A 27991-nucleotide genomic window follows, 5' to 3' on the forward strand; every position below is an offset into this window, starting at 1 on the left:
TTAAATTAGTGAAGTAGGAAGTGGTAGGACTATCAAAGGTAAAGACCTTTGTTAATGTAAGGCTGAAAAGAATATACTTAATCAGCAGGCTAAAGGGAAACACTATTTATAAACTAGGGGCTAATATTACAAAGAAGCTTCAATGGGATTAACTTGATTGCAGTGTACAGGTGAAATAGTGGGGGGACCGGAAGGCAGGAAGACTGAAAAGCTATGCAGATGCTGGGCCTGAGCAAATACAAACATGAACTAGGCGGCAGCATCAGAAATGGAAAGGGAACAGCTTTGAGAAATCGAGAAGAAAAAGTCTAGAGAACTTGGTAGACCTGGAGGTTTGGCAGTTAAGAATAAAAGATCATAGAAATCCTGAATTTTCAGACAGAGAGCGTGTTTGTGGGTGTATTTAGAGAGGGGTGTGTGTAAAAGATTATCTATCTGTGGGATGGGGGGGGGTAGTAGGGGGCTGTAAAGATTTTAGTCCAATCTCTAGTTTTTTGAATAAAGAAATGGCATCCAAGGATTAAGGAATTTCCTTCAATTCACAGAGTTGATTAGTGACAGAGTTGGGGCTGGATCATAGGTCTTATGTCTCCCAGTTCCTTCTTTTTTAATTTAATTATTTTTTTTCTGCAAAAAGCTTTATTGTTTCATTTGGTCCAATGCACGGGAGAGGGCTCCAGGGTGGTTAAAAGAATGGCTAGTAGTTTGGGGGAGAGGCTCAGGCAAAAGCCAGACCCCCGGGGATGCAGAGGGGCCCCTCAAAGGCCTCTGGCTCCAAAGGCTCCTAGTGGTGCTTGAGGGTGAGCCTTTGGAGAGAGACTCGCCCAGGCGGCCGGCAGCCTGCAGAGGTGAGTCAGGTGTGGCCCATCTTCTTGTTGAGTTTCACCTGCTCACCCGGAAGTGGCTCTGCAGGAAGTCCCAGAGACCAGGGTCTGTGCGGGGAGACCCCGGCCGGCAGCTCCCAAAGGGCCTGGGTCGGGCTCCTCTCCGAGGCCAGGGCGGCCTCCATGGCGCCCTGAGTTTTGCCCACTCGTCCTGGGGGTCTGCAGCTCGTCCTGGAAGGGGATGGGCCACCGCGCTGGTTTTGCATCTTAAGAGCCGCTCAGCGCCCTCCGCTTCTCCGCCACCAACTCCAGGAAGAAGCGGCCCGGGCCCTCGAGAGCCACGTCCTCGCGGTGGAAGTAGGAGCCCAGAGAAGGTGGGTGTGGAGCCCGCAGAGGCAGGGTGGCCAGGCGGGTGGCCGCAGCCTCCACCTGGGAGGAATAGTGGATGGATTTGGGGGCTCATGGTTGCTGGGCAATAAGGAGTTAAGGTGGAAAACACCGGTGTGTTGGCTGGTCCGGGGGTGGTTCTGAAGGTGGTGGCTGGATGAGGCGCAGGAGAGAGGCCGGAGGCTGGAAGAAGGGCGTCCCTGGGTCTGTTCTGTCCAAACGCTGTTGAAGCGAGAGACTGAGCCGGGACCGCCGAGGACACTCTTTATTTAATTTCTTAAGTTGCAAACTTGGGTGATTTTGGAAGAGGTGAAACTTCTCCCTAATAGGAAAATACAGTGGAATCCCTTCTCCAGGCACACCTTGTTTTATTTCTTTTCATAGATACTGTTTTTTACAAATCGAAGGTTTGTAGCAACCCTGAGTCAAGCAAGTCTGTAGGTACTATTTCTCTAATAGTGTTTGCTCACTTCCTATTGCTGTGAAACATTTTGGTAATTCTCACAATATTTCTGTTTTTCATTGTTCTATTTGTTATGGTGGTCTGTTATCAGTGACCTCTGATGTTAATATAGTCATTGTTTGGGGCACCACAAACCTCCCTCATACAAGACCGAGAACGTAATCCATAAATATGTGTGTTCTGACTGCTCCACTGACCTGGCCTTTCCCCTCTCTCTCCCGGGGTCTCCCTATTCCCTCAGACACAACAATATTGACATTAGGTGTTCAAGTAGAAGAAGAGGTGCATGTCTCTCACTTTAAATCAAAACTAGAAATGATTAAATAGTGAGGAAGACATATCAAAAGCCAAGTTAGAACAAAAGGTAGCTCCAAACAGCCAAGTTGTGAATTCAAAGGAAAAGTTTTTGAAATTACAAGTGCTACCCCAGTGAACACAGGAATAATAAGAAAGCAAAACAGCCTTATTGCTGATACCGAGAAAGTGTTAATGGCCTGAATAGAAATCCAACCAGCCACAGCGTCCCCTTAAGCCAAAGCCCAATCCAGAGCACAGTCTCAACACTCTTCAATTCTCTGAAGGCTGAGAGAGGAGGAAGTCGCAGAAGCAAAGCTTGAAGCTAGCAGAAGTTGGCTCATGGGGTTTATGGAGACAAGCCATCTCCATCGCATGGAAGTGCAAGGTGAAACTTGAAGTGCTCATGTAGAAGCTGCCGGCAAGTTATCCAGAAGATCTAATTAATATAATTAATCAAGGTGGCTACACTAGACAATAGATTTTTCGGTGTAGACAAAGCAGCTTTATATTGGAAGATGCCATCTAGCATTTCATAGCTGGAGAAGAGAAGTAATGCCTGGCTTCAAAGTTTCAAAGGACAGGCTGACTTCCTTGTTTGGGGCTAATGCAACTGGTGACTAAGTTGAAGCCAGTGCTCATTTATCATTCTGAAAATCCTAGAGCCCTGAGGAATGATGCTAAATCTGCTCTGCCTGTGCTCTCTAAATGGAACAACGAAGCCTGATGGCAGCACATCTGCTTACAACATGATTTACTGAACATGGGGTGGGACAAAAGTAGGTTTACAGTTGTGAGTATGCAAAACACAGAGTTTAATTCTTGTATTATTATTAATTATCATATCATTTTCCATACAAACAACTGTAAACCTATTTTGCCTCACCCTGTATTTTAAGCTCACTGTTGAGATCTGCTCAGAAAAAAAAAAAAGATTCCTTTTAAAATATTACTGCTCATTGACAACGCACCTAGTCACCCAAGAGCTCTGATTTATGGGAAGAGGTCAAAATGTCAGTATTAGCAGGAGTTTGGAAGAAGTAGATTCCAGTTCTCATGGATGACTGTGAGGGGTTCAAGACTTCAATGGAGGCAGTAACTACAGATGTGGTGGAAGTGGACTTAGCAGTGGAGCCTGAGATGTGAATGAAATGCTGCGATCTCATGATAGGACTTGAACTGTGAGGAGTCGCTTCTGATGGGTGAGCAAAGAGAGTGGTTTCTTGAGATGGAGTCTGCTCCTGGTGAAGATTCTTTGAAGATTATTGAAATAAACTTAGTTGGTAAAGCAGGGGCAGGGTTTGAGAGGATCGACTTCAATTTTGAAAGCAGTTCTGTGGGTACAGTAGCATTTCACGCTACAGAGAAATTGTGAAAAGAAGAGTCAGTCAGTGTGGCAAACTTCACTCTTGTCTTGTTTTAAGAAATTGCTAGAGTCACCCCAACCTTCAGCAGCCACCACGCTGGTCAGTCAGCCGCCATTGACACTGAGGCAAAACCCTCCACCAGCAAAAAGACGGTGCTGAGGTTCAGATGATGGTTAGCATTTTTCGCAATAACAAATTCTATAATTAAGGTATATACATTGCTTAGTGAGACATAGTGTTATTACTCACTCAAGGGACTACAATATAGGGTCGCCCATTTATATGCACTGGGAAACAAAAGGAAATGGTGTGACTGGCTTTATTGCGATGTTCACTTTATTGCGGTGGTGTGTAGCAGGATCCACACTACCTCCTAGGAATGCCTGTATGTTGCAGTGGTAGGTGGTGAAAAGGCCGGGTAGCTTAGGTCTAATGCCATCTCAGGAGGAGTGTTCTGTGGCATCTGAGGGAGTTAGGGCTGGGATGTGGGATTCTGTGGCAATCCTTTATGATTAAGGCACAGCGGATGAGATCTTTAAGGGTCAGAATATGTGCATGTATACAAAGAGTTGGAAGACAGAAATTTATAATTTCAGACTTTAAGGTGAAAGAATCGGTATGAAAGTATTGAATAGAATCAGGAAAATTGTGTCCTTTATTCTTTATATGTTATGGATTGCCTCTGTGTTATAGGCAGTCTGTGACAATATAGGGGACATAAGGGTATTAGGGATTAGAGATGAATAGTGTCAAATGTGGCACCAGGTCCAGGAGGATGAGTCCTGGGAAAAGGTCCTTTGATTTGACATTGGCTGGTGGTGCCAGAAGGAACTTTGTGTTGCTGGGTGGACCTGAGATCCTGTGGAACAGTTGAGGGCAGAAGGCATCTCTTTAGAGGGGCGAGAGTTCTAGGGAAGTCAGGGCAGCACAAGAAACTACTTTTTTTGAAACTCTTTGCCAGTAAAAGAAAGAGAAATAGGGTGTTAGTTGAAGGAATTAGAGGTTTGGATAAAGTTTATTTTTAAGTAGGGATGAACCTGCAAAGAGTCATTTGAATGCCATGTTTGAGTGGGAGAGGATTTAGGGAAGAGCCTCAGATGAGGCAGAATTTTAGGGCATCAAGGATGTCTTTATTTATAGCTGAAGTGTGTGTGTGTGTGGGGGGGGGGGCATCTCTGAGATGTGGGAAGAAGAGAGAAAAGGGGAAGAGAATCTTGTAAGGAGAGGAAGAGGAGGGATCTTCTACCTGATCACTTTCATTTTCTTACTGTACATTGAACGTTCACATTCTTCTCCCATTATTCACTGAGATACCGGTATGTGTACCGAAATACACAGGAACCTCGTCATTTGACCTGTAATAAAACCTTACTAATTGGGCTTGGAAGAATCGGCCTGTGTTAATTACTGGCTACCCTGCCAAACCATCATTTGAATGATTTCTCTTTGCAGAGGAAGATACATCCAGCGAGATTATCTTCAATCACAAGAGGTGAACAGTCTGTCTATTGCACTTCTCTGTGGGCAGAGTTTGCCTTGGAGTGTGGATGAGGAGAAAGTGGTCATGACAGTGAGGAGAGAGAGAGAGAGAGAAGGGGATAGCTCAGGGGTGCCTGGCCCAGCCAGAAACACAACAACAGCCCTTGGTCGCCTGTCTCGTCTCTCAGGTCACAGTAGCATGGAACCGCCAGAAATAGTCATCTTCGAAATGCCCACAGACATGTTTTATAGGCTCATGCAGCCGGTAAATTACATAGTACATTTTATATGGAGGCTATTTAAAAAGTTAGGAAGTCTGTTTAACTTTCTTCAGGGCGAGAAAACTTTAAAAAAAATTATTTGGGATTAGTTAAATCATGTAAATGCTGACATTTACTTTCTGAAAGAGTTGTAATATGCTGAGGAGAGAGATTGGTAGTTTTTCCCTGTCAGCATCAGTAGTTTAAGGACTGTTTTCACTTAACTTGGAATCAGTTGTTGATCATTTGAAGGCAATATGGGAATTAAGTTATTGCTAGAGTAATCAGACTTATTGCAGCAACAATAAAAACTTAACAACATACAGAGTTACCAGAGGTAGTTAAATATACACTAAGCCTAAGGCTGCTGTTCAATTCTGGGTTCATAGCTGGGCCCCCACCCAGTTTTATTGAAAAATGTATTAATATCGCTTAAAAAGATTTAGTATGCGCCCGGACAATAAAGACCTACCCATTAATTTTTTCAGTGTAAGAACGAAAGCTTTTAAAAGTCCTGTCTATGACTATTAGAATGTAATTAGAAAATGCAGATTTTCTTCCCTGATATAAATGTTATCTGGAAGCTGTGAATTAATTATAGCTGAGTGACAAATAGGCTTTCTTAGGAAGATACAATGCTTTTATTTGACTCCTTAGTAAGTGATTTGAGATCATTAAACATTTATTTAACATACGATATTTAAAAAACCAGGAGTCATTTAATTTCATGTTTTGTTTTTTGACAACTTCATGACATTTTTATTTGGAAATGCAGTTATCTTCCTTGCAATTTAGACATCTTTAAAAAATACTCTAAAAATGTGACACTATTGAAACCGAACGTTAAGCTCTAACTTTGAGTGGTAGTTGCATCCCTGACCTTGGTACGGATGGGAGCTGCAGGAGAACATGAGGAGGAACACAGAGTTCTTGGATGTTGAGTGTTTTTATCATGTGCAGTGGAGAGTTTAGTACTGTTCCCCTATTGCATCGAGGGCTAGAATGACTAAGTAATAAATATACACCACCAAGTAGAATCTGTGTGTCGCGTAACCCTGTGTCCCACACAATGTCCTGTTTCCCAGCGTAGGAAACGCTTCTGAATCTGCAGCGTTCCACCTAAACATACGCAGCCGGGTCCTCAGCACGGGGCTGGGTTCAGATCTGTGAAGACTGTGCAGTCACAGGAATTGATTGGAACTCTTTATATGAAGCTCTCCCTAATGAAGACATATGAGCATAGTAATATCTGAGCTCTACCAGGAAAATTGTTTTTCTCTTCTTTCTGCATTTCCAGGGGTCTGTACTAAAGATATTTAAGCTTTGGACCCGAGGCCGCTTTCCCTAAAGGCTGCACTGGGTGAACATTCTTTGTTTTCACTTTGGGGAAGGCGGAAGAAACCCCGAATTACTGCGAGTTCCAGTAGCTGATCACTTGCAGAATATCAAAGTGTAGCCTTTGGCTAAAATGGGTTTTGGAGTTTAATTTTCATAAGCATGCACTCTAGGTGAGAATGTACTTTTTAGACTTTTTAGATGAAATGGTATTAGTATCTTCATTCCCTTCAGCTTGCTTGTTATGCATAGAGGAGCAGCCATAGTTTTTCATTGTTTGTTTTTTGATCGGGGCATTTTATAGTGAAACCTGAGTTCACAGTTCTTGGTTATATTACTTACTGCAAAGTTAACAATATCTCCTAAAAAGTGGCCTTACTTTTTTCTGATCAAAAGAACTGCACGTAGTCATTTATTCTCATTACCATGGCAGTCTGTTAGCAGGCTTTGCTCAGAACATTCAGGGTTTTTAAAGGTCTTGGTTAATAACGTGGCGCAGTGAGTTTCTTCCAGCTGCGCCGTGTCCCACGAGAAGTGTGGTGGGTGAGCTGAGAGAGGTGACCGAGGTGTTTGGGAATCCAGATGAGAGAAGTAAGGGGGTGCTGGCAGAGCTGTGGTCGGATTGAGTGACTGAGATGCCATGGCCAGAGAACAGCTGCAGTAACTTGACATGTTGTGTGTTTCCCTAGTGACCTGTGGGGTCAGGGGTAGGGGTCGGGGGGGAGGTAAAGAGGGGATCCAGGGCCTTTCAGTGGTGGGGGAGCAGCATGGCATCAACGGGTATTTATGGGTCATTCATATCCAAGTTCTAATGTCTGGCTTCAGATGTTCAAGAAGATTGATTTACTTATGTCTCCGTCACACCCTTTTCTTGCATCTACCTCCTCAGCTGCTCTGTCTCCTTCGCTGGTTCCTCTCCTTTGCTGGTTCCTTTCCTTTGCTGTCCTCTAAATCTTGGGGAGCAACGGGGGTTGCTTTTTCCTCTACCTGGGTGGACTCCATCCATTGGTGATCTCAGTTTTGTGGTTTTTCGATACCATATTCTATATCCTGACCATTCTCACATTGATGTCTCCAGGCTGGCCCCCTGCCACACATCTAACCACCCATTTATATTTACAACAGGCATTTCCACCTTGACTTGTCCAAAACGGAACTCCTCATCTTACTCTCTTAAAACTATTCTTCCCTCTTTCTGTCCCCAACAGCTCAGTGTTTCTTGCTCAGCACACCATCCTTGGAATCTTCTCCGATACCTTTCTCCCCTCTGCTTCCAATTCATCAGCAAATTCTGAAATAGATCCACAATGTGATCACTTCTCCCTCCACCGTTACCATGTTTGGGCTAAGCCACCGTGGTCTCTCACCTCGAACTGACCTCCCTCCAGCTTTGCCCTGGCCGCCCTGCATTCTATTCCCAACACAGGTGCCAGAGCCGCCCTTTTCACTTTACTTAGAACATGTCACTCCCTGTTCAAAATCCTCAAGTAAAGCTCAAAGTCCTAAAAGTCACCTATCATCCTGATCTGAAGAAATGATTGAGTACATCCACAAGTGGGAGAGACTACACAGATCTCCCCGTAGAAGAATTCTAAATAATTGATGAAGCATAACTCTCCACCCCTTACGTGTGGGCTGAGCATCATGACTTTCTTCTAAATAGTACAGAAAAGGGGGGAAGAGTAACTTCATCACGGAGAAACCTGGCAAGAAGCACTTCAACTCACTGAGCAAGATCAGCACCTACATGGAGAAGTCATGACGATGGGATGTGATTTAAAACGGCACCTCCCCCCCTCCCCCCAAGCACATAGCCCCAGTGTACTCATGGGAAGAACATCAGGCAAATTCCACTGTAGGGACATTCTACAGAATATATGACCAGTGCTTCTCAAAACTGTCAGGGTCATTAAAAATAAGGGAAATCTGAGAAACTGGCAGCCCAGAGGAGTCGGAGATAGGATGACCCAGCGCAGCGTGGGGGTCTTGGGTTGGGATCCTAGGACAGAAAGTGGGCCTTAGGATTTAAATAGTTAACAACAGTGTGTCACATTAGCTCACTAGTTGTGACAAAGGTACCATAATAATGTGAGAAGTTACCAATAGGGGAAACTGGCCTTCCTAACTTTTCTGTACATCTGAAACTATTCTAAAATTGATGGGTTACATAAACAGTGGTCCCCTGACTGTCCTCCCCTCCTCCATGTGCCCTAGCCACAAGGATCTCTGCTGTTTCTCTAACTGGGCTTCTCTCCTGAAGCAGATTTTGCGCCGCAGAAGATATTTGGGAATATCCAAAGACACTTTCAGTTGGTGGGGAAGTGCTGCCACAGGCTTGTAGTGGGTGGAGGCCAGGAATCATACTAACATCCTGTAATGCATGGGAGAGCCCGCTAAACCTTACTCACCTCCCCAAACCCAGAATGTCAACAGTGCTGAGGCTGAGAAGCCCTGGATCTTTTGAAGTTAGGATTCGCTCTTTCCCTTCGGGTTGCTGACCAGTGTCTCTTCCCCTGCTTTATTTATTTTTCTCCTTAGCACTTAATTGTCAGCCTCCGATATGCAGGGTTTTCTCGTTTGTCTACGGGAAATGTATCAGCATGGGGATTCATTGGTAGGTTGTGTGGTTCATTTTTATATCCCCAGCATCTACAACTAATCCCGGCATATAGTAGGTGCTCATTAACCAATTAACTGCCATAAACGTCTATAGATCCAAGCAGTGGACCTTTTATAATTAAATTTAAAATTTCATGGCCGTTAACTAGTTAAATATTTGTTGATTGAATCAAATAATTGATGAAGGGAGTGAATGGATGACAAAGATAACATATGCTTATGCCAAAACATTTGGATAGAAAAGTGAAAATGTGAACATTTCTCCAGCCGCCTCGTCTCCAGAAGTTACCACAGTTAACAATTTATTTTTTAATTTGTGTCCAGAATGATTCGGTTCATTTTTAAGCACATTCATGTACTCTGCACACAATTTATCTCCCCCACCCCTTTTTTTTGCACACATACATGGGATCAGTTTAGATTTTCAGTTAATATATCTGGACATCTTTACATATCAACATACAGAGTGTGTTCTTACTCCTCTAAATGCATAATATTTTATATGTAGAATTAAGCAAAAATATTTTAATTGCTTACAGTAGAATCCTGGTATAATACTTGGCTGTAAAGTGGGTAATAGTAATTATATATTTCCAAAAACAAAGAAATGCTTATTTAACATATCTTTTTAAGTGTTCTTTAAAGCATATATATATTTATTTACTCCTACTTTTAAATACCTCAGGATGGGCATCTCTGTCTTTTAAAATGATCTTTAGTTCCATGTGCCTTTGTATGGGCTGTTCCATAGCAGGCTCTCAGTACCTGGAGGTGGAACGGAATTAAGTTTTCACTTGTTTTGATAAAATTACTGGATCATTACAAAATATTAAAATTTCCTTGGGTTGTAGATCTGCTGGCCAAATTAAGAAATAGTTCTGGGAGGAAATTGCTCTTATTTTATTTAAATGAGGATTTTTCTTTTAGAGGCTAGGAATCTAATTTCCCTACTTCCCATGCGGAGCTGAGGGTATGATGATAACCGAAGAACAGGTTAGGGTGCCCAACTTGAACGTGATTCAGTTTCAATTACGCTTCTCATTGCTTCCAGCATATCAGGCATTTTCCTTTTTTCCCCTGATGAAATGAGCAATGGGGCAAAGTTGGCAGTAGCAAGCTGCGCTGAGATACTGTAAATTAATGCTGCCATTTCAACCTGGCTGTTCAACCAGCCCTCCTGGCTGCTGTCCCTTCCAGCTTTGGTAGCATTCACATTTGGTGAATGGCCACTCTGCCAAGGGTACAGCCCTGTCCTCGCCTCTCAGAGCTGGGCTGTTTTGTGAAGCTACAGTGAGGTGTAGGTGAGTTTGTTGGCATTTAGGCGAACAGATGGTCGGGAAATAATTGTTCTGCTCTCCTGCCAGACCTCAGCCCGTGAACTGCCTCCCTTCCCGACGTCTCCCTCTGACCTGCAGTCCCTACCTCCTTGTTGCATTGATTGGGCATTAGCTTAGGTGATTTGGCTGTGTGTGTGTGTGTGTGTGTGTGTGTGTGTCTTATGTCCTGGTGACAGGTGTTCAATGCCCTCAGGACAGTACTGGTTGTTGACAACAGAAGTGAGAAGACGTTGGTGTGGTTGGTGAGATGTGATTGGTGGACTTGGAGAGGCAGAATTCTGTTCATCATCAAACTGCGGGTTTTCCTTTTGTAAACTGACTCTTTTTTTTGGCTCGTGGTGGATAAGAGATGGCCTCAGTATCACACTGAGTGATATAATTACTTTAATACACTTACGTTGTTGTCTAGCACTGAGACAGTAAACCCTCACATTATGTAGGGAGTGAATTTAATCATAGAAAGAAATACTTTCAGGATAAATTCTGGGAAATGAGATTACAAGCTATCATTATGGGAGGTGATAGAAAGCCACTGTTTTTTTTTTTTTTTTTTTTTTTTTTTTTTTTTTTTTTTTCATTTTTTAATTTTTTTTTTTTATTGCTTAAAGTATTACAAAGGGTATTACATATGTATCCATTTTATCCCCCCGCCCTAGACAGTCCCCTAGCCTCCCCTATCACCCAGTGTCTTATGTCCATTGGTTATGCTTATATGCATGCATACAAGTCCTTTAGTTGATCTCTTACCCCCCTACCTCCTGCCCCCCAACCCTCCCCGGCCTTCCCGCTGCAGCTCGACAATCTGTTTGAGGCAGCTCTGCCTCTGTATCTATTATTGTTCAAAAGTTTATAATGGTCTCTATTGTCCACGAATGAGTGAGATCATGTGGTATTTTTCCTTTATTGACTGGCAGAAAGCCACTGTTGAGTGTTTCGTTGTTTTACATGAGTTGTTCAAAGCTTCCCATGGTGAGGAGAAGGTAATGGAATGAAGTGTGTGAGCTTTTGAGCAATTATTATTTGTAAATAAATCTAAACAATGTCCTTATCCATCTTTTTAACAATTGCTTATACTGTATCTGCCCTGAAGATTTAAGTATAAGAATACACGTTAGTTTTTATAATTGCCAATCTCTCATCTGATGCCCATTAGGATTCTTTTTTTTTTTTTTAATTAATTTCAGAGAGGAAGGCAGAGGGAGAGAATGATAGAAGCATCAATGATGAGAGAGGATCATTGATTGGCTGCCTACTGGGGGTGGAGCCCGCAATCCAGGCATGTGCCCTGACCAGGAATCGAACTGGGACCTCCTGGTTCATATCAGCCATTGAACCACAGCGGCCAGCCAGTCATTAGGATTCTTTAACTTGAGTCGTTAAAATATGAAAATAGAGTATTCTTCAACTTAGTATCTCTAGACAAGTAAGTGTTGATATACTTATATTGGAAGACAGAAAAAAATCTACGACCACTGCATTTATTCATATTCCACAAGGATGGAAAACGCTTTATTAAAATCTAAGGTCTAAAGCCAAGTGTAAGAAAACAGTTTACATGTTTTGGCTTTCTTTCCTCCAAGTGATGATTCTTCTTTCTCTCATCTGTTAGGTCCCCGCGAGCGGAGCGATGGGGAGACACCTGGCCGCGCTCCTGCTGCTGCTGCTCCTCCTCCAGCATTTTGGAGACGGCGATGGGAGCCCAGCGCCGGACCAGACGCCTCTGCAGTTCACCCAGCTCCACTACAACGTCACTGTGCACGAGAACTCCGCCGCCAAGACCTACGTCGGGCATCCCACAAAGATGGGCATTTACCTGACCCACCCAGCGTGGGAATTACGGTACAAAATTGTCTCGGGAGACAATGAAAACCTATTCAAAGCGGAGGAGTACGTGCTTGGAGACTTTTGCTTCCTAAGAATAAGGACCAAAGGAGGAAACACCGCTATTCTCAACAGGGAAGTGAGAGACCATTACACCTTGGTAGTCAAAGCGGTGGAAAAGAACACGAACGCGGAGGCACGGACCGTGGTCCGGGTGCAGGTGCTGGATACAAACGACTTGAGACCGTTGTTCTCGCCCACCTCGTACAGCGTCTCTTTACCTGAAAACACAGCCATAAGGACCAGTATTGCAAGGGTCAGTGCCACAGATGCAGACATAGGAACCAATGGGGAGTTTTACTACAGTTTTAAAGACCGCACAGACATGTTCGCTATTCACCCAACCAGCGGTGTAATCGTTTTGACCGGGAGACTTGATCACGCAGAGACCCCGCTGTACGAGATAGAAATCCTCGCGGTGGACCGGGGGATGAAGCTGTACGGTAGCAGTGGCATCAGCAGCATGGCCAGGCTCACGGTGCACGTGGAGCAGGCCAACGAGTGCGCGCCCGTGATCACCGCGGTGACATTGTCGCCGTCAGAATCGGACCAGGACCCCACATACGCGGTCGTAACGGTGGAGGACTGTGATCAGGGAGCCAGTGGGGAAGTAGCGTCGTTAAGCATTGTGGCCGGTGACTTCCACCAGCAGTTTAGAACGGTGAGGTCCTCTCCGGGGAGTAAAGAATATAAAGTCAAAGGCACTGGTGGCATCGACTGGGACAGTCATCCTTTTGGCTACAATCTGACGCTGCAGGCTAAAGATAAAGGCACACCTCCCCAGTTCTCTGCGGTGAAAGTCATCCACGTGACTTCTCCACAGTTCCGAGCCGGGCCAGTCAGGTTTGAGAAGGATGTTTACCGGGCAGAAATCAGTGAACTGGCTCCTGCCAACACCCCCGTGGTCATGGTAAAAGCCACGCCTCCTTATTCCCACTTGAGGTATGTTTTCAAAAGTGCGCCCGGAAAAGCCAAATTCAGTTTAAATCACAACACTGGTCTCATTTCCATTTTAGAACCGATTAAAAGACAGCAGGCATCCCATTTTGAACTCGAAGTAACAACAAGTGACAGAAAAGCCTCCACCAGGGTCTTGGTCAAAGTCCTGGGTGCTAACAGCAACCCCCCGGAATTTACCCAGACCTCCTACAAAGCATCTTTTGATGAGAATGTCCCCGTTGGCACCACTGTCATGAGTGTGAGTGCAGTAGACCCCGATGAGGGCGAGAATGGGTATGTGACGTACAGTATTGCAAACCTCAACCCCGTGCCGTTTGTGATCAACCATTTCACCGGTGCTGTGAGTACCTCAGAGAACTTGGACTATGAGCTGATGCCCCGGGTTTATACCCTGCGGATTCGCGCGTCAGACTGGGGCCTGCCATACCGCCGGGAAGTTGAGGTCCTGGCCACCCTTACTCTCAATAACTTGAATGACAACACACCCTTGTTTGAGAAAATAAATTGCGAAGGGACAATTCCCAGGGATCTCGAGGTGGGAGAGCAGATAACCACCGTGTCCGCCATCGACGCTGATGAACTTCAGTTGGTCCGCTATCAGATTGAAGCTGGCAATGAACTAGATTTGTTTAGCTTGCATCCCACCTCCGGGGTGCTGTCCTTAAAGCAGTCGCTAACGGAAGGTTTGGGGGCAAAGGTGTCGTTTCACAGTCTGAGGATTACAGCTACAGATGGAGAGAATTTTGCCACGCCGTTCTATATCAACATGACCGTGGCGGTCAGTCGCAAGCCAGTGCACTTGCAGTGTGAGGAGACCGGTGTTGCCAAAATGCTGGCGGAGAAGCTGCTCCAGGCAAATAAGCTGCACGGCCAGGGGGAGGTCGAGGACGTCTTCTTCGATTCTCACTCTGTCAATGCGCACGCCCCGCAGTTCAGCAATCATCTTCCCGCGGGCATCGAGGTGAAGGAGAACCAGCCGGTGGGTTCCAGCATCCTCCTCGTGAACGCCACCGACCTCGACACTGGCTTCAATGGGAAACTGGTCTACGCCATTTCTGGAGGAAATGAGGACAGCTGCTTCCTTATTGACATGGACACTGGAATGCTAAAGGTTCTATCTCCCCTTGACCGTGAGGCGACGGACAGATACACCCTGAATATTACCGCGTCTGACCTTGGTCTGCCGCAGAAGGCCGCGTGGCGCCTTCTGGATATCAGGGTTCTGGATGCCAATGATAACCCCCCCGAGTTTCTACAGGAGAGCTATTTCGTTGAAGTGAGCGAGGACCAGGAGATGGGGAGTGAGATCATCCAGGTCGAAGCCACCGATAAGGATCTCGGGCCAAACGGACAGGTGACGTACTCCATCCTCACGGACACCGATCAGTTTTCCATCGACAGCGTGACCGGTGTGGTGAAGGTCGTGCAGCCCCTGGATCCTGAAGTCCAGCCCGTGCATTACTTGAAGATCGAAGCCAGGGATCAAGCCACGGAGGAGCCCCGCTTGTTTTCCACGGTGCTTCTGAAAGTCTCCGTGGAGGATGTTAATGACAACCCCCCCAAGTTCATTCCAGCTCATTACCACGTGAAAGTGCGCGAGGACCTTCCCGAAGGGACCATCGTCATGTGGTTGGAGGCCTATGACCCCGACCTCGGTCCGTCCAGTCAGGTGAGATACAGTCTCATGGACCACGGCGAAGGCCACTTCGACGTGGATAAACTCAGCGGAGCGGTTAGGATTGTACAGCAGCTGGACTTCGAGAGGAAGCAAGTCTATAATCTCACCGTGAGGGCCAAAGACAAAGGGAAGCCGGTTTCTCTGTCATCCACGTGCTACGTGGAAGTTGAGGTCGTCGATGTGAATGAGAACCTGCACCCGCCCGTGTTTCCCAGCTTCGTGGAGAAGGGGGCGGTGAAGGAAGATGTCCCTGTTGGCTCGGCAGTGATGAAAGTGTTGGCTCGTGATGAGGACGCAGGAAGAGATGGGGAGATCCGCTATTCCATTAGAGACGGTTCTGGCATTGGTGTTTTCAAAATAGATGAAGAAACAGGTAACTATGTTCCTATTTCTCTGTTTGCTCTCCCCTCCTGTTTTTTCTACAGTGACCACCTGCCCTGTGCTAGCTCCTTCACGGTCTCCCCTGTAGGTCCCCGTTGGCCTGTTAGGGCTCAGGGTAGCAGTGGCAATGCCCGCGCGTGCTTTTCGTCCTCTTGCAGGTGTCTGTATGTATAGTGAGTCACGAAGATGGAACCAATGGAACCTGGTTGAGCTGCCCTATAATCAGTAAAAAACAAGGAAGCATTGAAATCATGACCACCGATAGGGATCTCTTTGTTTCTGCTCTTATCTGATCAGAAGCATCCTTGTGGTTTTGCTTAACCTGGAGAAGCCTCGGCAGAGTTTTTGCAACTAGAATGTTTGCAGCCTTAGAACAGTCACTACCACCCCGGCTAGCATGCCATGCAGAGGTCACTGCAAACATGCAGAATTCTGCAGTGCACCAAGAGAAGACTCTGCTAAAACTTCCGTCACATGATCTGCTTTGCTCAGCGCCCCCTGCAGGTCTTGTTTAAGAGTCTGATGTAGAATGTTGAGTGGAGAAGACCTGGGTTGGAGTTCTGGCCCCTTCAGTTGTTAATTGGGTGATTTGGGACAAGTTCATTATCTTCTTAAAACTGACTTTCTTCATCTGTAAGATGGACACACTCAAAATTACCACAAGGTTGCCAAAGCCGGTTTGGCTCAGTGGATAGAGCGTCGGCCTGCGGACTGAAAGGTCCCAGGTTCGATTCCGGTCAAGGGCATGTACCTGGGTTGCGGGCATATCCCCAGTAGGAGATGTGCAGGAGGCAGCTGATTGATGTTTCTCTCTCATCGATGTTTCTAACTCTCTATCTCTCTCCCTTCCTCTCTGTAAAAAATCAATAAAATATATTTTAAAACAAACAAACAAACAAACAAAAAATTACCACAAGGTTTACGTGAGGATGAAGTGAAATAACACGGGAAGGATTCCTAGCAGGTGTTAGAGTCTAATAGTGTCTCGGAAATGGTAGCGGCGCTTTGTTAGGCTGGCCTCCCACCTAGCAAAGGTCCTCACGCCAGATCAACTGAGGCAGCCAATTTATGCTAGAGAGTACTGTTTTGCACTTTGTACGTATATCTGAATTGAGCTGCTTTACATAGCTAATTCCTGTAGTTATAAGTCATTCTCCTCTGATGGGATGCGAACCTTTGTATTCCTTTGCTGGGGCTGCCATAATGAAGCACCACAGACTGGGTGGCTTAAACACAGAAATTAATATTCTCACAGCCTGGAAGTCCAAGATCAAGGTGTTGACATGGGAGGTTTCTTCTGAGACCTCGCCTCGGCTTGTAGATGGATGTCTTCTCTCTGTGCCTCCACATGACTTTCCCTCTGTATGTCGTTGTCCTAATCTCTTCTTATAAGGACACCAGTCGTATTGGATCAGGGACCACCCTGATCACCTCATTTTAACTCCTTTAAGGCCCTCTCTCCTAGTACAGACATGTTCTGAGGTAGAGGGATTAGGACTTCAATACACGAATTTTGGGTGTTATAATTTACCCCTAAACCACCTTTAAGGGCAGGCTTTTAATGGTAGCTCATGCGTTCTCTATCCTCAGCATCTAGCCCAAAGTGCCTGCCATGTAGAAGCTGCTCACTAAAGATTAAAAGGCTGAATGATTAATTTAATGACTACTTTGGCTTTGAATGCCACCCCCCCTCCCCGCCCCCCTGAGAAGGGTAGTGGAAACAGAAGGAAACTGGGTAATCACGACATTTATCAGCATAGATGGAACTCACTTTGTTTACTGATCTCATTGATGTTTCCTGTATTACTAATTCCATTCTAAAAAGGGATGTTTTCTTATTATATTAAAAGTTTCTTTTAAAGTAATACCTTGGGTATTCAGTCAATACCCACCCCTACCCACTCCCACATCTAATAGGTATATAACACATGAAAAATAGGATATTCTCCTAGAAGTAAGTTATTTTAGATGCTATAATATTTTAATGTGTTCTGGTTTATTCAAGGGGTTCTTTTTCTAATGAATTAAATACTACCAGCATGTATCACACATACTTTATCTACCACTCATCTGAAATACCCAAAATAGTTCAATTCAAGAGAAAATAGCATAATCAACAGCAATTAGTAGTCCTTCATCTGAAGAGTAGAATAGATTTTTTTTTTTGTTGTCATATTCTCCAACATGAGTTAGAATTTCCAGGTGCGATGTCAACAGAGAACAATACCCCGAAGTTAGGAGCTGAAACTCTGAAGTGTTTTGAATTTCCTCAGGATAGTTATCCCTACTTTTTTTCCTTTTCCAAAGTGGGTTTTAAAAGCCTAAAAAGAGCTGTTGTAACTTAAAGTTCGAACAGAAAATAGAACCAAAACCTTAATTTACATTTCTTTGATGACTTAAATTATATGAGCACTGCCTTTTGGGTTTTTTTCTTTAAAGTGAAAAGAGTATTTTTGTTGCTTTTTAAAGCCTCATTTAGAAACGAGTACTTTTCACCTATATATTTAAGAGACAGATATTTTTACTACCCAAGAAAGAAAAAAGAGGGAACATCCCACCCAACACTGCCGCGTCCTGAAATAGATCCCCAGCGGTTTGCAAGCTCCTTTTGCAAGCTCCGTGGCAGGGCCAGACTCCATGGGAGGCCGGGATTATGGGCAGTGGGGCTGGGAAGTATATATGAAACTGTTCTGCGTTTGTATAAATATTGACATTTAAAGGTGAGAGAAAGAAAAGTTGGCCGTTTCTAGGTCACCTATTCTGTAATTCTTGCTTTCCAGAGCAAAATACGGCATGTACAGTAGACTTAGGTTTAGATGCGTTTTGAAATGAAATACAAGTGATATAATAATGACACATTGGCCTGGTATACATTACAAGATGTATTTTTGGCAGTAGAATTATCAGTGCAAGTTATTTTAGAGAATTCTGGTAAGTCAACGGATATCATAATGTTGAATTCCTGCAGGGAAGGTCAGTGGGTTTTGTGCAGTAGAAATGCTGAAATTAGATAAGCTAATTTCTTTCATTTGGGGTTTGCCTGATTAATTTCTAGGACAGGTTGGAGGTGTAGAGAGGTGCTTGTCCGATGCAGAAAAGCCGGAGCAGTTCAGGAACTGACTCTTGGTGTGGGTTGAGTTGGCTCAGGTCAGGTGTGTTAGCACCTGCCTAGAGCTTCAGTGTCTGCTCAGTGCCCGTCTCTGCCAGGCTCTGACTCTCTCTCCTAGTCATGCCTTTCCTGTTGGGCTAACTGACGTGGTCCCACCCAGGAGCCCTTTGCTTCTGAATACCAAGAACCTGCCCACTTAACTGGTTAGTACTTCTTGCCTTTGACTTTGAGTGACATTGTCAAGTAGGTGTATCATTTGTATACTTTTCAAAGAACAGAGAACATATTCAGAAATCTGGATTTAGTTCTTACTGTTTTTTAAGATCTTTTCTTAAAGGAGCTTACATTCGAAACATCCCTTGAAAAGTAGTTTTGTGTGTTTTTTTTTTTTTTAAGAAATGGACATTCCGTGGACTGCCTAAAATATGCACAGTCCTGTCGGGTTTAGGCGTTGTAGGCACTTTTTAACTGGCTTTGCAGGGAGCTCACTGTAATTGGCCTGTGGGAGTGACAGCTGACTCATCTGCTAATCTCTGTATCACATGCTTTGCCTGGCCAGGCCTCTGGGTGGGCGTTAGGAATTGTTCTCACAAACCAGGCCCACGTGATTGCTCTTCCCTGTGAGGTTTGGAAGGGCAGAGAGTGATGTGAACAATTACTCGGAAAGTCAGTCTGGTTAAGAGCCAATCTCCAGTGCTGTCATTGAGATCCCCCCACTTTTTGTCCCAACATCTACACCAAGCATGTCAAACTCAAAGGCTAACACGGGTCAAATAAACAAGGTTTAAGTTTCTGTGGGCTGCAAAAAAAACACACAAAAGCTTCAATTTTCATAGAAACGTAGGTTTATTTCAATAGGGACATGCTGAATACAAAAGGCTGAAATAAATGACTCATCGTTCACATAAAATGATAGAACATTTTAATAAAAAATTAATATGTTTTCTTGAACATTAACTTACCAGACACTGAATAACTGCACAAATTAATAAGTGTGACGCAAATAAACCTATTTTTCCTGTTCTCCGAAAGCAAAATATTTATCGTTGTGCACACCAAACAAGTCAGTCCAAGACAAATGATGTGGAAATCGGCTGCTAAAATATTCGCTCCTGGTATTAGTGGAGAGAAATGGTGTGCCTGCGTGTAAAGTGCGTAAGGGAAAGGAATTTTTATTAAATCGTTTCTTACATACCCTTATATTGGCTGGGCAGCAAAAATACTTGTTGTGGGCTGTGAGTTTGACATGCTTGATCTACAGTGAGGATTATAACGCAGGTTTAATAGGTGTTAGTGGAGCAAGTATCTTTAAAGCATATGTAATTTCCCATTTACATTTGATTTGCCTGACTTCATAGTGCTCAGCATTCACTTCATTCTCACTTCAGATATGTTCCTGGTTCCCTTTGTTGTAAGCTTCAAAGTTGAGTGGAATAGAATCTTGAGCATCTGTCCTTAGATTTGTGGAATCAGTTCAGTTTAGTGTTCGGAGCTGATGGGTACCCTTCCATGTTAATTACTACTCGAGCACCAATAGAAAGTTGCAGCCTTTTGCCAATTTTGAAAACGAAGGATACGTCCAGAAAAATGGCTGGCCAAGGACTTTTCTCAAATTGTTAATAGAAACTTGTGTAGGTCTGTCCCCCTGATGTGTGTATTACAACGGAATGCCTGTGAGGAGGTTCCCCTTCTGTCTCGAGTTCCTCGGTTCAGCGTTTGGCAGTTTTTATAATGCAGCCCAATCAGAGTGTTTCCCTCTCTGACACCTTATTTGGGGAGACCATGTTTTTCATTAAGATAAGAGCAAATTCTAAACTTGATTAGCGCTGTGTTACCTTTAGAATCACACTCGGGGTTTCAGGATTGAAATGGACGTTTTGATGAAAAGACTTGGAATGAGTTAATGTGGAAGTGCAGCTGTTGCAACAAGATAAATCACCGGTGGTGAAATATGGGAGGGGGAACTAGGATCCCTTCTTCTTAAGAGAATTTGGCCACATTCTCCTGGCGGGGGAGCGTCACTGCATCATCCCCGTGTTACCCATTTGGGGACTGGCCTTCCTGAATTAGCGGGACACAGGACGAATGAGCTTGTGTAGTGGGGAACAGGAAGAAGGGTCTTGAAATGAGAGGGAGAATGTTTCTGGGGCTTCTGTCCGGTTTGGCAGAATTCTTGAGTTATTTTAATTATTTATTCAAGGTTTGAAACAACCTTTCTCAACTGACAGTAGCATACTCAGCATAGAACAGGGACCTCTGCTTTTTCCTAGGGCCAGTTCTGTCACGACAGGAAATAGAATGAGGAGGGTCTCAATGGGCTCATGCAGTATGGCAATACGTCTGTCAGAGTGGCTGTTGGAAGTGTGGTCTACTGGGGGGGGGGGGGACCAGTCCCCTGGGATGGAGCTGGGTCTAGAGTTCCCGGCAGCAGGGACTTGGAGATGCTGGTGGGAGGCCGCTGGAGGGAGTTCAGAAATGTGCTGGTGAAAGGGCTTTTGTGTGGCCGTCTCCTCCCTACGTGGCTGCAGCTGCTGTCCTGCGCTTTCCGTCCTCCTAGAGAAGTTGAAGAGGCGAGAAATGGATTTCCTAGCCACCGTGAGATTGACAGTCGGGCTTAGGCAGAAGTTCTGTTAGGATGGCGAGCCGTGGCCGTGTGTGGGAGCATCGATCGGCTCTTTTGTGATTCTGAGTCAGGCCGGGCACAGAGTAATTTCTGCTGACGAACGGGAGCCTCCTTTGAAGCAGGAGGGTGTTTAGGCGACAGTAGGGCCTAATTAGCAATCCTAGGGAAATTCCATTTCGTTTGCAGAGAAAACAGAGGATCAGCTTGTCTTTAGTTCTGCGCATGGTGTTTAGCAAGGTGACTCTTTCCGGACTGACGGGCGTACCGGTTGGGTTAGGAAGCTGCGGGGACTGTGACTCAGGGCGGCATTATGCTGAGAAGCAGAACGTGGTGAGGCTGCGCGATGCTTTTGTATGATCTGAATGATGTGTAAGGGCCAGGACTTGGGTGCGATAGGGTAGAGGCAGCTTCAAGTCTGGTCTCTTTGGCCTCCTGCTTTCAATGGTAACGATAGTAATGGCCATTGTCATGGACATTGGTATAATCAGAAACCACAGACGCTGTTCCAACCAGGTGCTGTTCCGAGCACTTCATTTCTTTAATCCTCACGCCTCCCAGATAGAGGGCACATTCACAAAGAGGTTAATAACTTGCCTGAGCCCCTTGGGTACTCAGTGGCCAAACTCTGGAGCCTTGCTTGCAAACACAACCTTGTACTGCCTCTCACTTTTAAAGAACCATGTTGAGATGCTCTAAGGAAGCCCATATGAAAACTACGAGTGGAGAAGGGCTCTGGGCTGAACTGGGTTGAGTCAGGCCGGAGACTTGAATCCTAGATTTGAGGCTTTGTCTTGAAGGAGTAGAGCAGCGGTTCTCAACCTGTGGGTCGCGACCCCTTTGGTGGTCGAACGACCCTTTCACAGGGGTCGCCTAAGACCATCCTGCATATCAGATATTTACATGACGATTCATAACAGTAGCAACATGACAGTTATGAAGTAGCAACGTAAATAATTTTATGGTTGGGTCCCAACATGAGGAACTGTATTTAAAGGGCCAGAAGGTTGAGAACCACTGGAGTAGAGTGTCTAAGAACCTTCCATCATTTTTTTCTCAGAATGACATGCTCCTCTTTAGCACATTTAGGAGAACAGGCTTTTAGCGTTACAGAGTGGTGGCATTTCAGCAATTTAAGATTATTCCAGCAAAGTCATTAGTGAGTAGTGGGTGAATCACGCTCCAGTTGAGGTGGACAGGTATCTTACCCGTGTTTTCAGTTGTGAAAGTGTGACCTCGTATAAAAACACGTGTTAGAATGCTAATTGGAGTGTTTTTTCATCAAAATAAAGTTTTAGATAGTTGTTAGGGTTCTAGCTAACCTTGGAAACCAAACTAACCCACAGGGTAGCTGAAGTTAACTTAATCTGCACTTGCCCTTTAAGCAGGTTACGTGTAGTCATTGTTCTCTGGCATCGTCGGCCTGGATGCCCCGGCTTTGGCAGCCGTGCTCACCAGCCATCCGGTATGCGGCATTTAAATGAGGGCACGTGGCTCTCCTTAGTCCTCTTGGCAGGGACCTATTTTTTTTTTTTTGTTCTCAGAGTTGTGTTCATAACTTGGTGAGTGACTATGTGTATAGAGATTTAATGCTCAGTTAATATCTGGCCTGTTTTTTCCATGTTGTCCACCTTGCCCAATTATGAAAATGGAGTAGATTTTAAACTTTAGGTGTTTGTCCATGTTGGATTTTTTTTTCTTACCCACTTAGTTCCTGTCGTTTTGACTTTGTGGATTATATCAGTTCAGAAGGCTGGACTTGTCCAGCTTTTATTATCTATTAGTGTCTGTTTTGCATAGTGTGTTACATTGCATTACGTTTTATGGCACTTAATTCAAAAAAAATCAAACCATGTTGGTTATAAATCCCGCATGCTCAGCGTACAGGACACAATGCCACGAAACACACTCTCTCATGCCTTTGTTCCTGGGGACACGTGAACTTGGGAAGATTGCCATCCGGGGCACATGCCTGTACTTGCTGAATTGGCAGGTAGCCAGCTTAACAGCGGTGATAGTGAGTCTGGAAGCCATTCACATATTTCCTTCAGGGGCCAGCCAATCTCATCAACTAACTTGCCTTGTCAGTTAAACTACACTCTCTCCTCGGAATACCTGATACTGTATCGAACCCGTTTCATTGCTAGGGCCCCAGTGGCTGAGTGAACGGACCTGTTGAAAGAGGTTCTTTAGATTTGTCTATTTATTTGATGCTGGGGAAAATGTACTCAATGTAGTTATTTTTAGTTTTAGTCTAATTGATTTCTCTTTCCTTTTTTTTGATAAAAGTTACCCAGCTATTTCTATAGTTTCTAATATGTGGTCATTTCACCGTGTTATATCTTATCTTTGGTGAATATTTCTTCTTTATCATGGTTGGTATATAATTATAGTTGACTTTTATTGAATGTGTATCAGTCCTATTTTAAGCCCTTTGCATAGTGTCTCAGGTCATCACAGTAATTCATGAGGAAAATTAGATGCTAATACCTATAGCATCTAGGGCCTATATTAAAATTCATGTAGGACCTATATTAAATTATAAAAGCATGACAATTAATGGAGATTAAGACACATACTGGCCTTGTATGATTTTGAAAATGTTTTAAATTAAAATAATGTAGTAGAAATGGATGTGGTTTAAGGTGTAACATTTGAGGCCATTCTGGTAACAGATGATTCTCCAGCAGAGGTGTTCCATTTCTCATGGAATCCTCCTTCTAACCATTCAGTCTCTCCCGTACATACAGTCCAAGCCCGTTGGCATAGCCAGCAATACCCTAATGAACCCACCTTCCTCCCCAGTTTACTTACGTGCTCCTTCCATCAGCTCCTGCTCATCCCTGAGCTTTGCCAAGTGGAGCCAGCCCCTCCCCATGCAGCACTCAGTTCTTGTCTCCCCGCCTTTTGGGGAACACATTGACCACTTGGTTGGCTCTTATTATCCCTAACTCTTCCTAACACATCTTTCTTTTTCATTTGGAGCAAATTCTTCTTTTCTTATATGTACTTAAAAAACATTTTACGTATCAATCTAGTGTAATGGTTTATTTATATGTCCTTTCCCTCTAAATTGTTAGCTTTGTGTTGGGTAGAGTCTAAGTCTTCTACTACTGGACTCATAAAACAGGCACTCAATAGGTATTGGGTAGGACAGCCAGGTAAGCCATTGTTACCTCTCCTGAAAATTCTTTCCCAAGTCCCAGGGACTTGGTCTTTGCTTCTGTTTGTTTCAGTGGTTCTTTCTATATGTTCTTTTGTTACCATGTATGACTCAGGGTGTTGTTCAGCTGTCTCCTTCGTGTCTGTCTCCCAGAACTCAAGGCCGGAGCACAGCTTTACTCATGTTTCTGCCCTCCCCTGAGCACAATCCCATCGTAACATATAATAATGGTGTTCGGGAAGAGTGAGCGAAGCCCTTCTCCCACCGCCTGGATACCTAGTTCTAGATCTCCAAAGCAGGGGTTCTCAATGTTTTGGGCATCAAAGACACTTTTGAGAAGCTGTTGAAAACTGTCATTCTTGTCTTCGGCGACATATAGTGGTTTGGTTACAATGCCAAGGTATCAGGAAGTGCCTAGCCTATTCATGGACCCTCAGTGTCCTGGGACCCCTGGTTTGAATTCCTCTGTTCCAGAGGTTCCAGGGCTGCCAGTCCTCACGAGTTCTCGTAAAGGAGGACCAGAGCGGGAGGAGAATGGCGAGGATGATGATGATGATGGCGGCGTGACACCGGTAATGACAGGCGTTTGTATAATGCGCTCTATATAGTCTGCAGGTATTTCTACGTGTATAGCATGTCACCTAGTCTAGTATATGCTTATTCTATAGTGGGTTTTCTTTCTATTTTGTAAGTGAGGTAGGTAAATACTTTATAGTGAAGACATAGAAATCACTTTTCTATAGGTTTATACATGTGCTTACAGTGATTCAAGAGAAACTAGCATGCAAGGTTGTCTTCAAGTTAGATGATAACCTGTAGTTCTTTACAGACCTGTATTGGCAGCGAGCCCTGTCTTTCTGTTGAGGTGTATGAGACAAACTATTCTAATAAATTAAGTATAATACATAGTACACCTATTTTTAAACCAAGGAGCCCTCCAGGCCAGGATTTGATCTTCAGTGTTGCCAACTTACCATGGAAACCTTCCTCTGCTCAACTACTAGTAGAGGTAAAATAATCTGTCAGAAAATTCTAATAATAAAGTTAACTTTCTTGATAGACTGGGTTTTTATTTAAATGAACTTAACAATCAGAGCATTTGGGATTTAATAAACTGTTTAAGGTTTCTAAATAGTCCCCTTGTTCAGCACAAAAGAAAAATTGGTAAATAATGCCTATTTTTATGGGTTAGTGTTCATTGTAAAAAAGAACATTAAACAACTTTACAGTGAAAGATGAAAGAAATGCATGTGTGGCAAAATGTTCTGAAATTTGATTTATAGGCATTAATTTTTTATAATGTCCAGTCAATATGTTTTTTGACCTCTATGGAGGTCATTTTTTATTTTATTTTATAAACAGTGATTTTGGAAACTCATGCAATAACATGTGTTTCTTTACCACAAGTTGAGGGCGTTTTCTTAGTTGAAAACAACTTTTTGGAAGATGACTTTAAAGCAGTTCCACCATAAATTCTTAAGAGATTCTTTAAAAATCCACTTGTTTTTAGCTCTTTACTAAGTTTTTTACCAGGTTCTTTACTCTTAAAGCTGCTTGATAGCAGGATGTTCAAACATCTTTATTTCTCATCTCAGTGCGGGCCCACAGTACTTGTTCCGTAATGTTCATCTTTTGATAAACCCACTAAATGTTTGTCATATGATGTTCTTTTTTTTATTTGTTTCTCAGCTCGAAGGTGTTTACATGTTTAAGGAAAAAAAAAAAAAGATGAGTTTGTCATGTCAACACCAAGTTAGTTTCTCAGATGAGACATCAGAATGGAAATCAGTTACTTTCAAAAGACCTAAATTTTTTAAAGGTATTTTTTCTTAATAGAGTGATAACCGCATGTAGAAGAAGAAGGCTAATTAGGAAGGCATGAATACGAAGAATATTCATGTTTGGTTTTATTGAACTCAATGTTGTTGGTTTTAGAAAGAAGTCAAACCTAAGCATCACATCTACGAATATAAAATTCTATAATTTAGGACCCATGACTTTAAAAATATGTCTTGCATCTAGTGCATCATTTTCCTGACATAGTAGAACAAAGCTGCTTTTCTTGTTTTACTGCCACCACATAAAGGCTTCATGGGGGCGGGGACTTTGCTTTGTCCGCCCCTGTATTGCTGGTGCCTAGAGCTGTGCCTGGCACGTGGTAGGCACCCAGCTAGGCTTGATGGGCGAGTTCAATTTCAAATTGAAATAGATTATCACAAAATGATAAAAGGAAATGTATCTAAGTAACTATTACTGGGAAAGACCTTAAATTTGTTATATTGGGTAAATAGAAAATTCTAATTGGGGGTACAGGGGTGTCAGATTTGCCATAGTTCTGCCTGTTCTTTTTTTTTTTTTTAAATATATTTTTATTGATTTCAGAGAGGAAGAGAGAGGGAGAGAGAGATAGAAACATCAACGATGAGAGAGAATCACTGATTGGCTGCCCCCTGCACACCCCACACTGGTGATTGAGCCTGCAGCCTGGGCATGTGCCCTGACCGGGAATCGAACTGTGGCCTACTGGTTCATAGGTCAAATCTCAACCACTGAGCCGTGCCAGCCGGGCTGCCTTTTCTTTTAATGCAGTTAAAACCGCTCTTCCACTTAAAGTGCCCTCTTTCCCACACCCATGAAGCAGCTAAAAACAAAGCATTAAAATACCAGCCACAGCAGAACTTCAGTAACAATGCCAAGTGCCTTTTTATATTTTGCCTTCTCTTGAAGATACTTCATTTGTCAGACTGAGTACGAAAGCCTGGAATTAGAATCCCGAATTCATAGGATTTACTTGGGTTAGGCATTGTTGTTTCCTTGGGCTAGAAAATGGTGATATTGCCTGTATCTCTTTCTCTGGATTAAAAAAAAATTTTTTTTTCCTGTTTTATATATAAAAGATATGAATATCCATTTAGATTGTACATTTTTTGACAAAAGCTTGAACTCTTGAAAGACTTTTAGATTAGTAGAGTCTATTTTTATTTGCTAGTGTCATTATTGATAAATTTCCTAAGACTTAAAAGAGATACTCATTTTTAGAGATTCACAGAATATTTTTGAAACTGTCAGTTTCCTGGATTAAATTAAGCACACTGACATGTACCGTTTAGAAAAGGCATTTGTTGTGTATTGTTAATCTCTTGGTTATTTCTGCTAAAGGGCACTATTACTTATGAGCAAACCCTTCTTTTAAAGCCTGGTTGAATAAAGGGAAATTCAATGACTAGACTATTTTAAGGAGAATAATGTATGCAAAACTAAGAATATTTCCTTTATTTTAGTGACCTCATCTAAATAAAAAAGGTAAACTCTTCTTTTTGTAGTACTTTTGCTAGGGCATCTGATTCTATACCTTTCAAAGGTAGAAGAGACAGTTACCAGTTCACTTAACTTAGTTTTTCAGTAACTCTTTAGGATGATTTAAGGAAGGCCAGAAAACCTTTGAGGAAGTTTCTTTTTATTTATTTCTGCATGTTTGGGTAGAGATCTGTTCACAGGAGGTACCTTTCAGTGCCTGAGAACCAGTAAGAAATGAGATGGTGGCTATGTTCCATGAAGGAGAGTAGAAGATTCAGTGTAGTAAGTGTAGACAAATCCGAAGCTGAATTGACCTTTTATTGTCTTTGGGCTGATATAAAATACCGTGGGGGGATCACAGAGAACTGATTTAGCCTTTTGTTGAGAACTAAACCATCCTAGGTCTTAGTGGCTTCAAACAACCACCATTTATTTAGACCACGATTCAGCATGTTGGGGATTGGGGCTGGACTCCGCTGGGTGTCCGTTAGATAAAGGTGATTTTCGCAATTTCTAGTAGCACCCGTGTGTAAATTC

The 27991-nt window shown here is 43.6% G+C and overlaps 1 protein-coding gene across 6 annotated transcripts in view; it reads left to right on the forward strand.

Moving 5' to 3' along the window:
* The window catches only part of FAT1 (FAT atypical cadherin 1), a 121658-nt gene that overhangs the window by 7282 nt on the left and 86385 nt on the right, over window positions 1-27991 (forward strand). For all 6 annotated transcript variants that reach the window (XM_059685610.1, XM_059685615.1, XM_059685613.1 and 3 more), the window contains one exon: window positions 11975-15257. In XM_059685610.1, the coding sequence (XP_059541593.1) occupies window positions 11975-15257 (3283 nt within the window). Of the gene's footprint in view, window positions 1-11974; window positions 15258-27991 lie in introns of those variants that run through there.

This window comes from Myotis daubentonii, chromosome 2 (genome assembly GCF_963259705.1).
Source record: "Myotis daubentonii chromosome 2, mMyoDau2.1, whole genome shotgun sequence".
Taxonomy (NCBI): Eukaryota; Metazoa; Chordata; class Mammalia; order Chiroptera; family Vespertilionidae; genus Myotis; species Myotis daubentonii.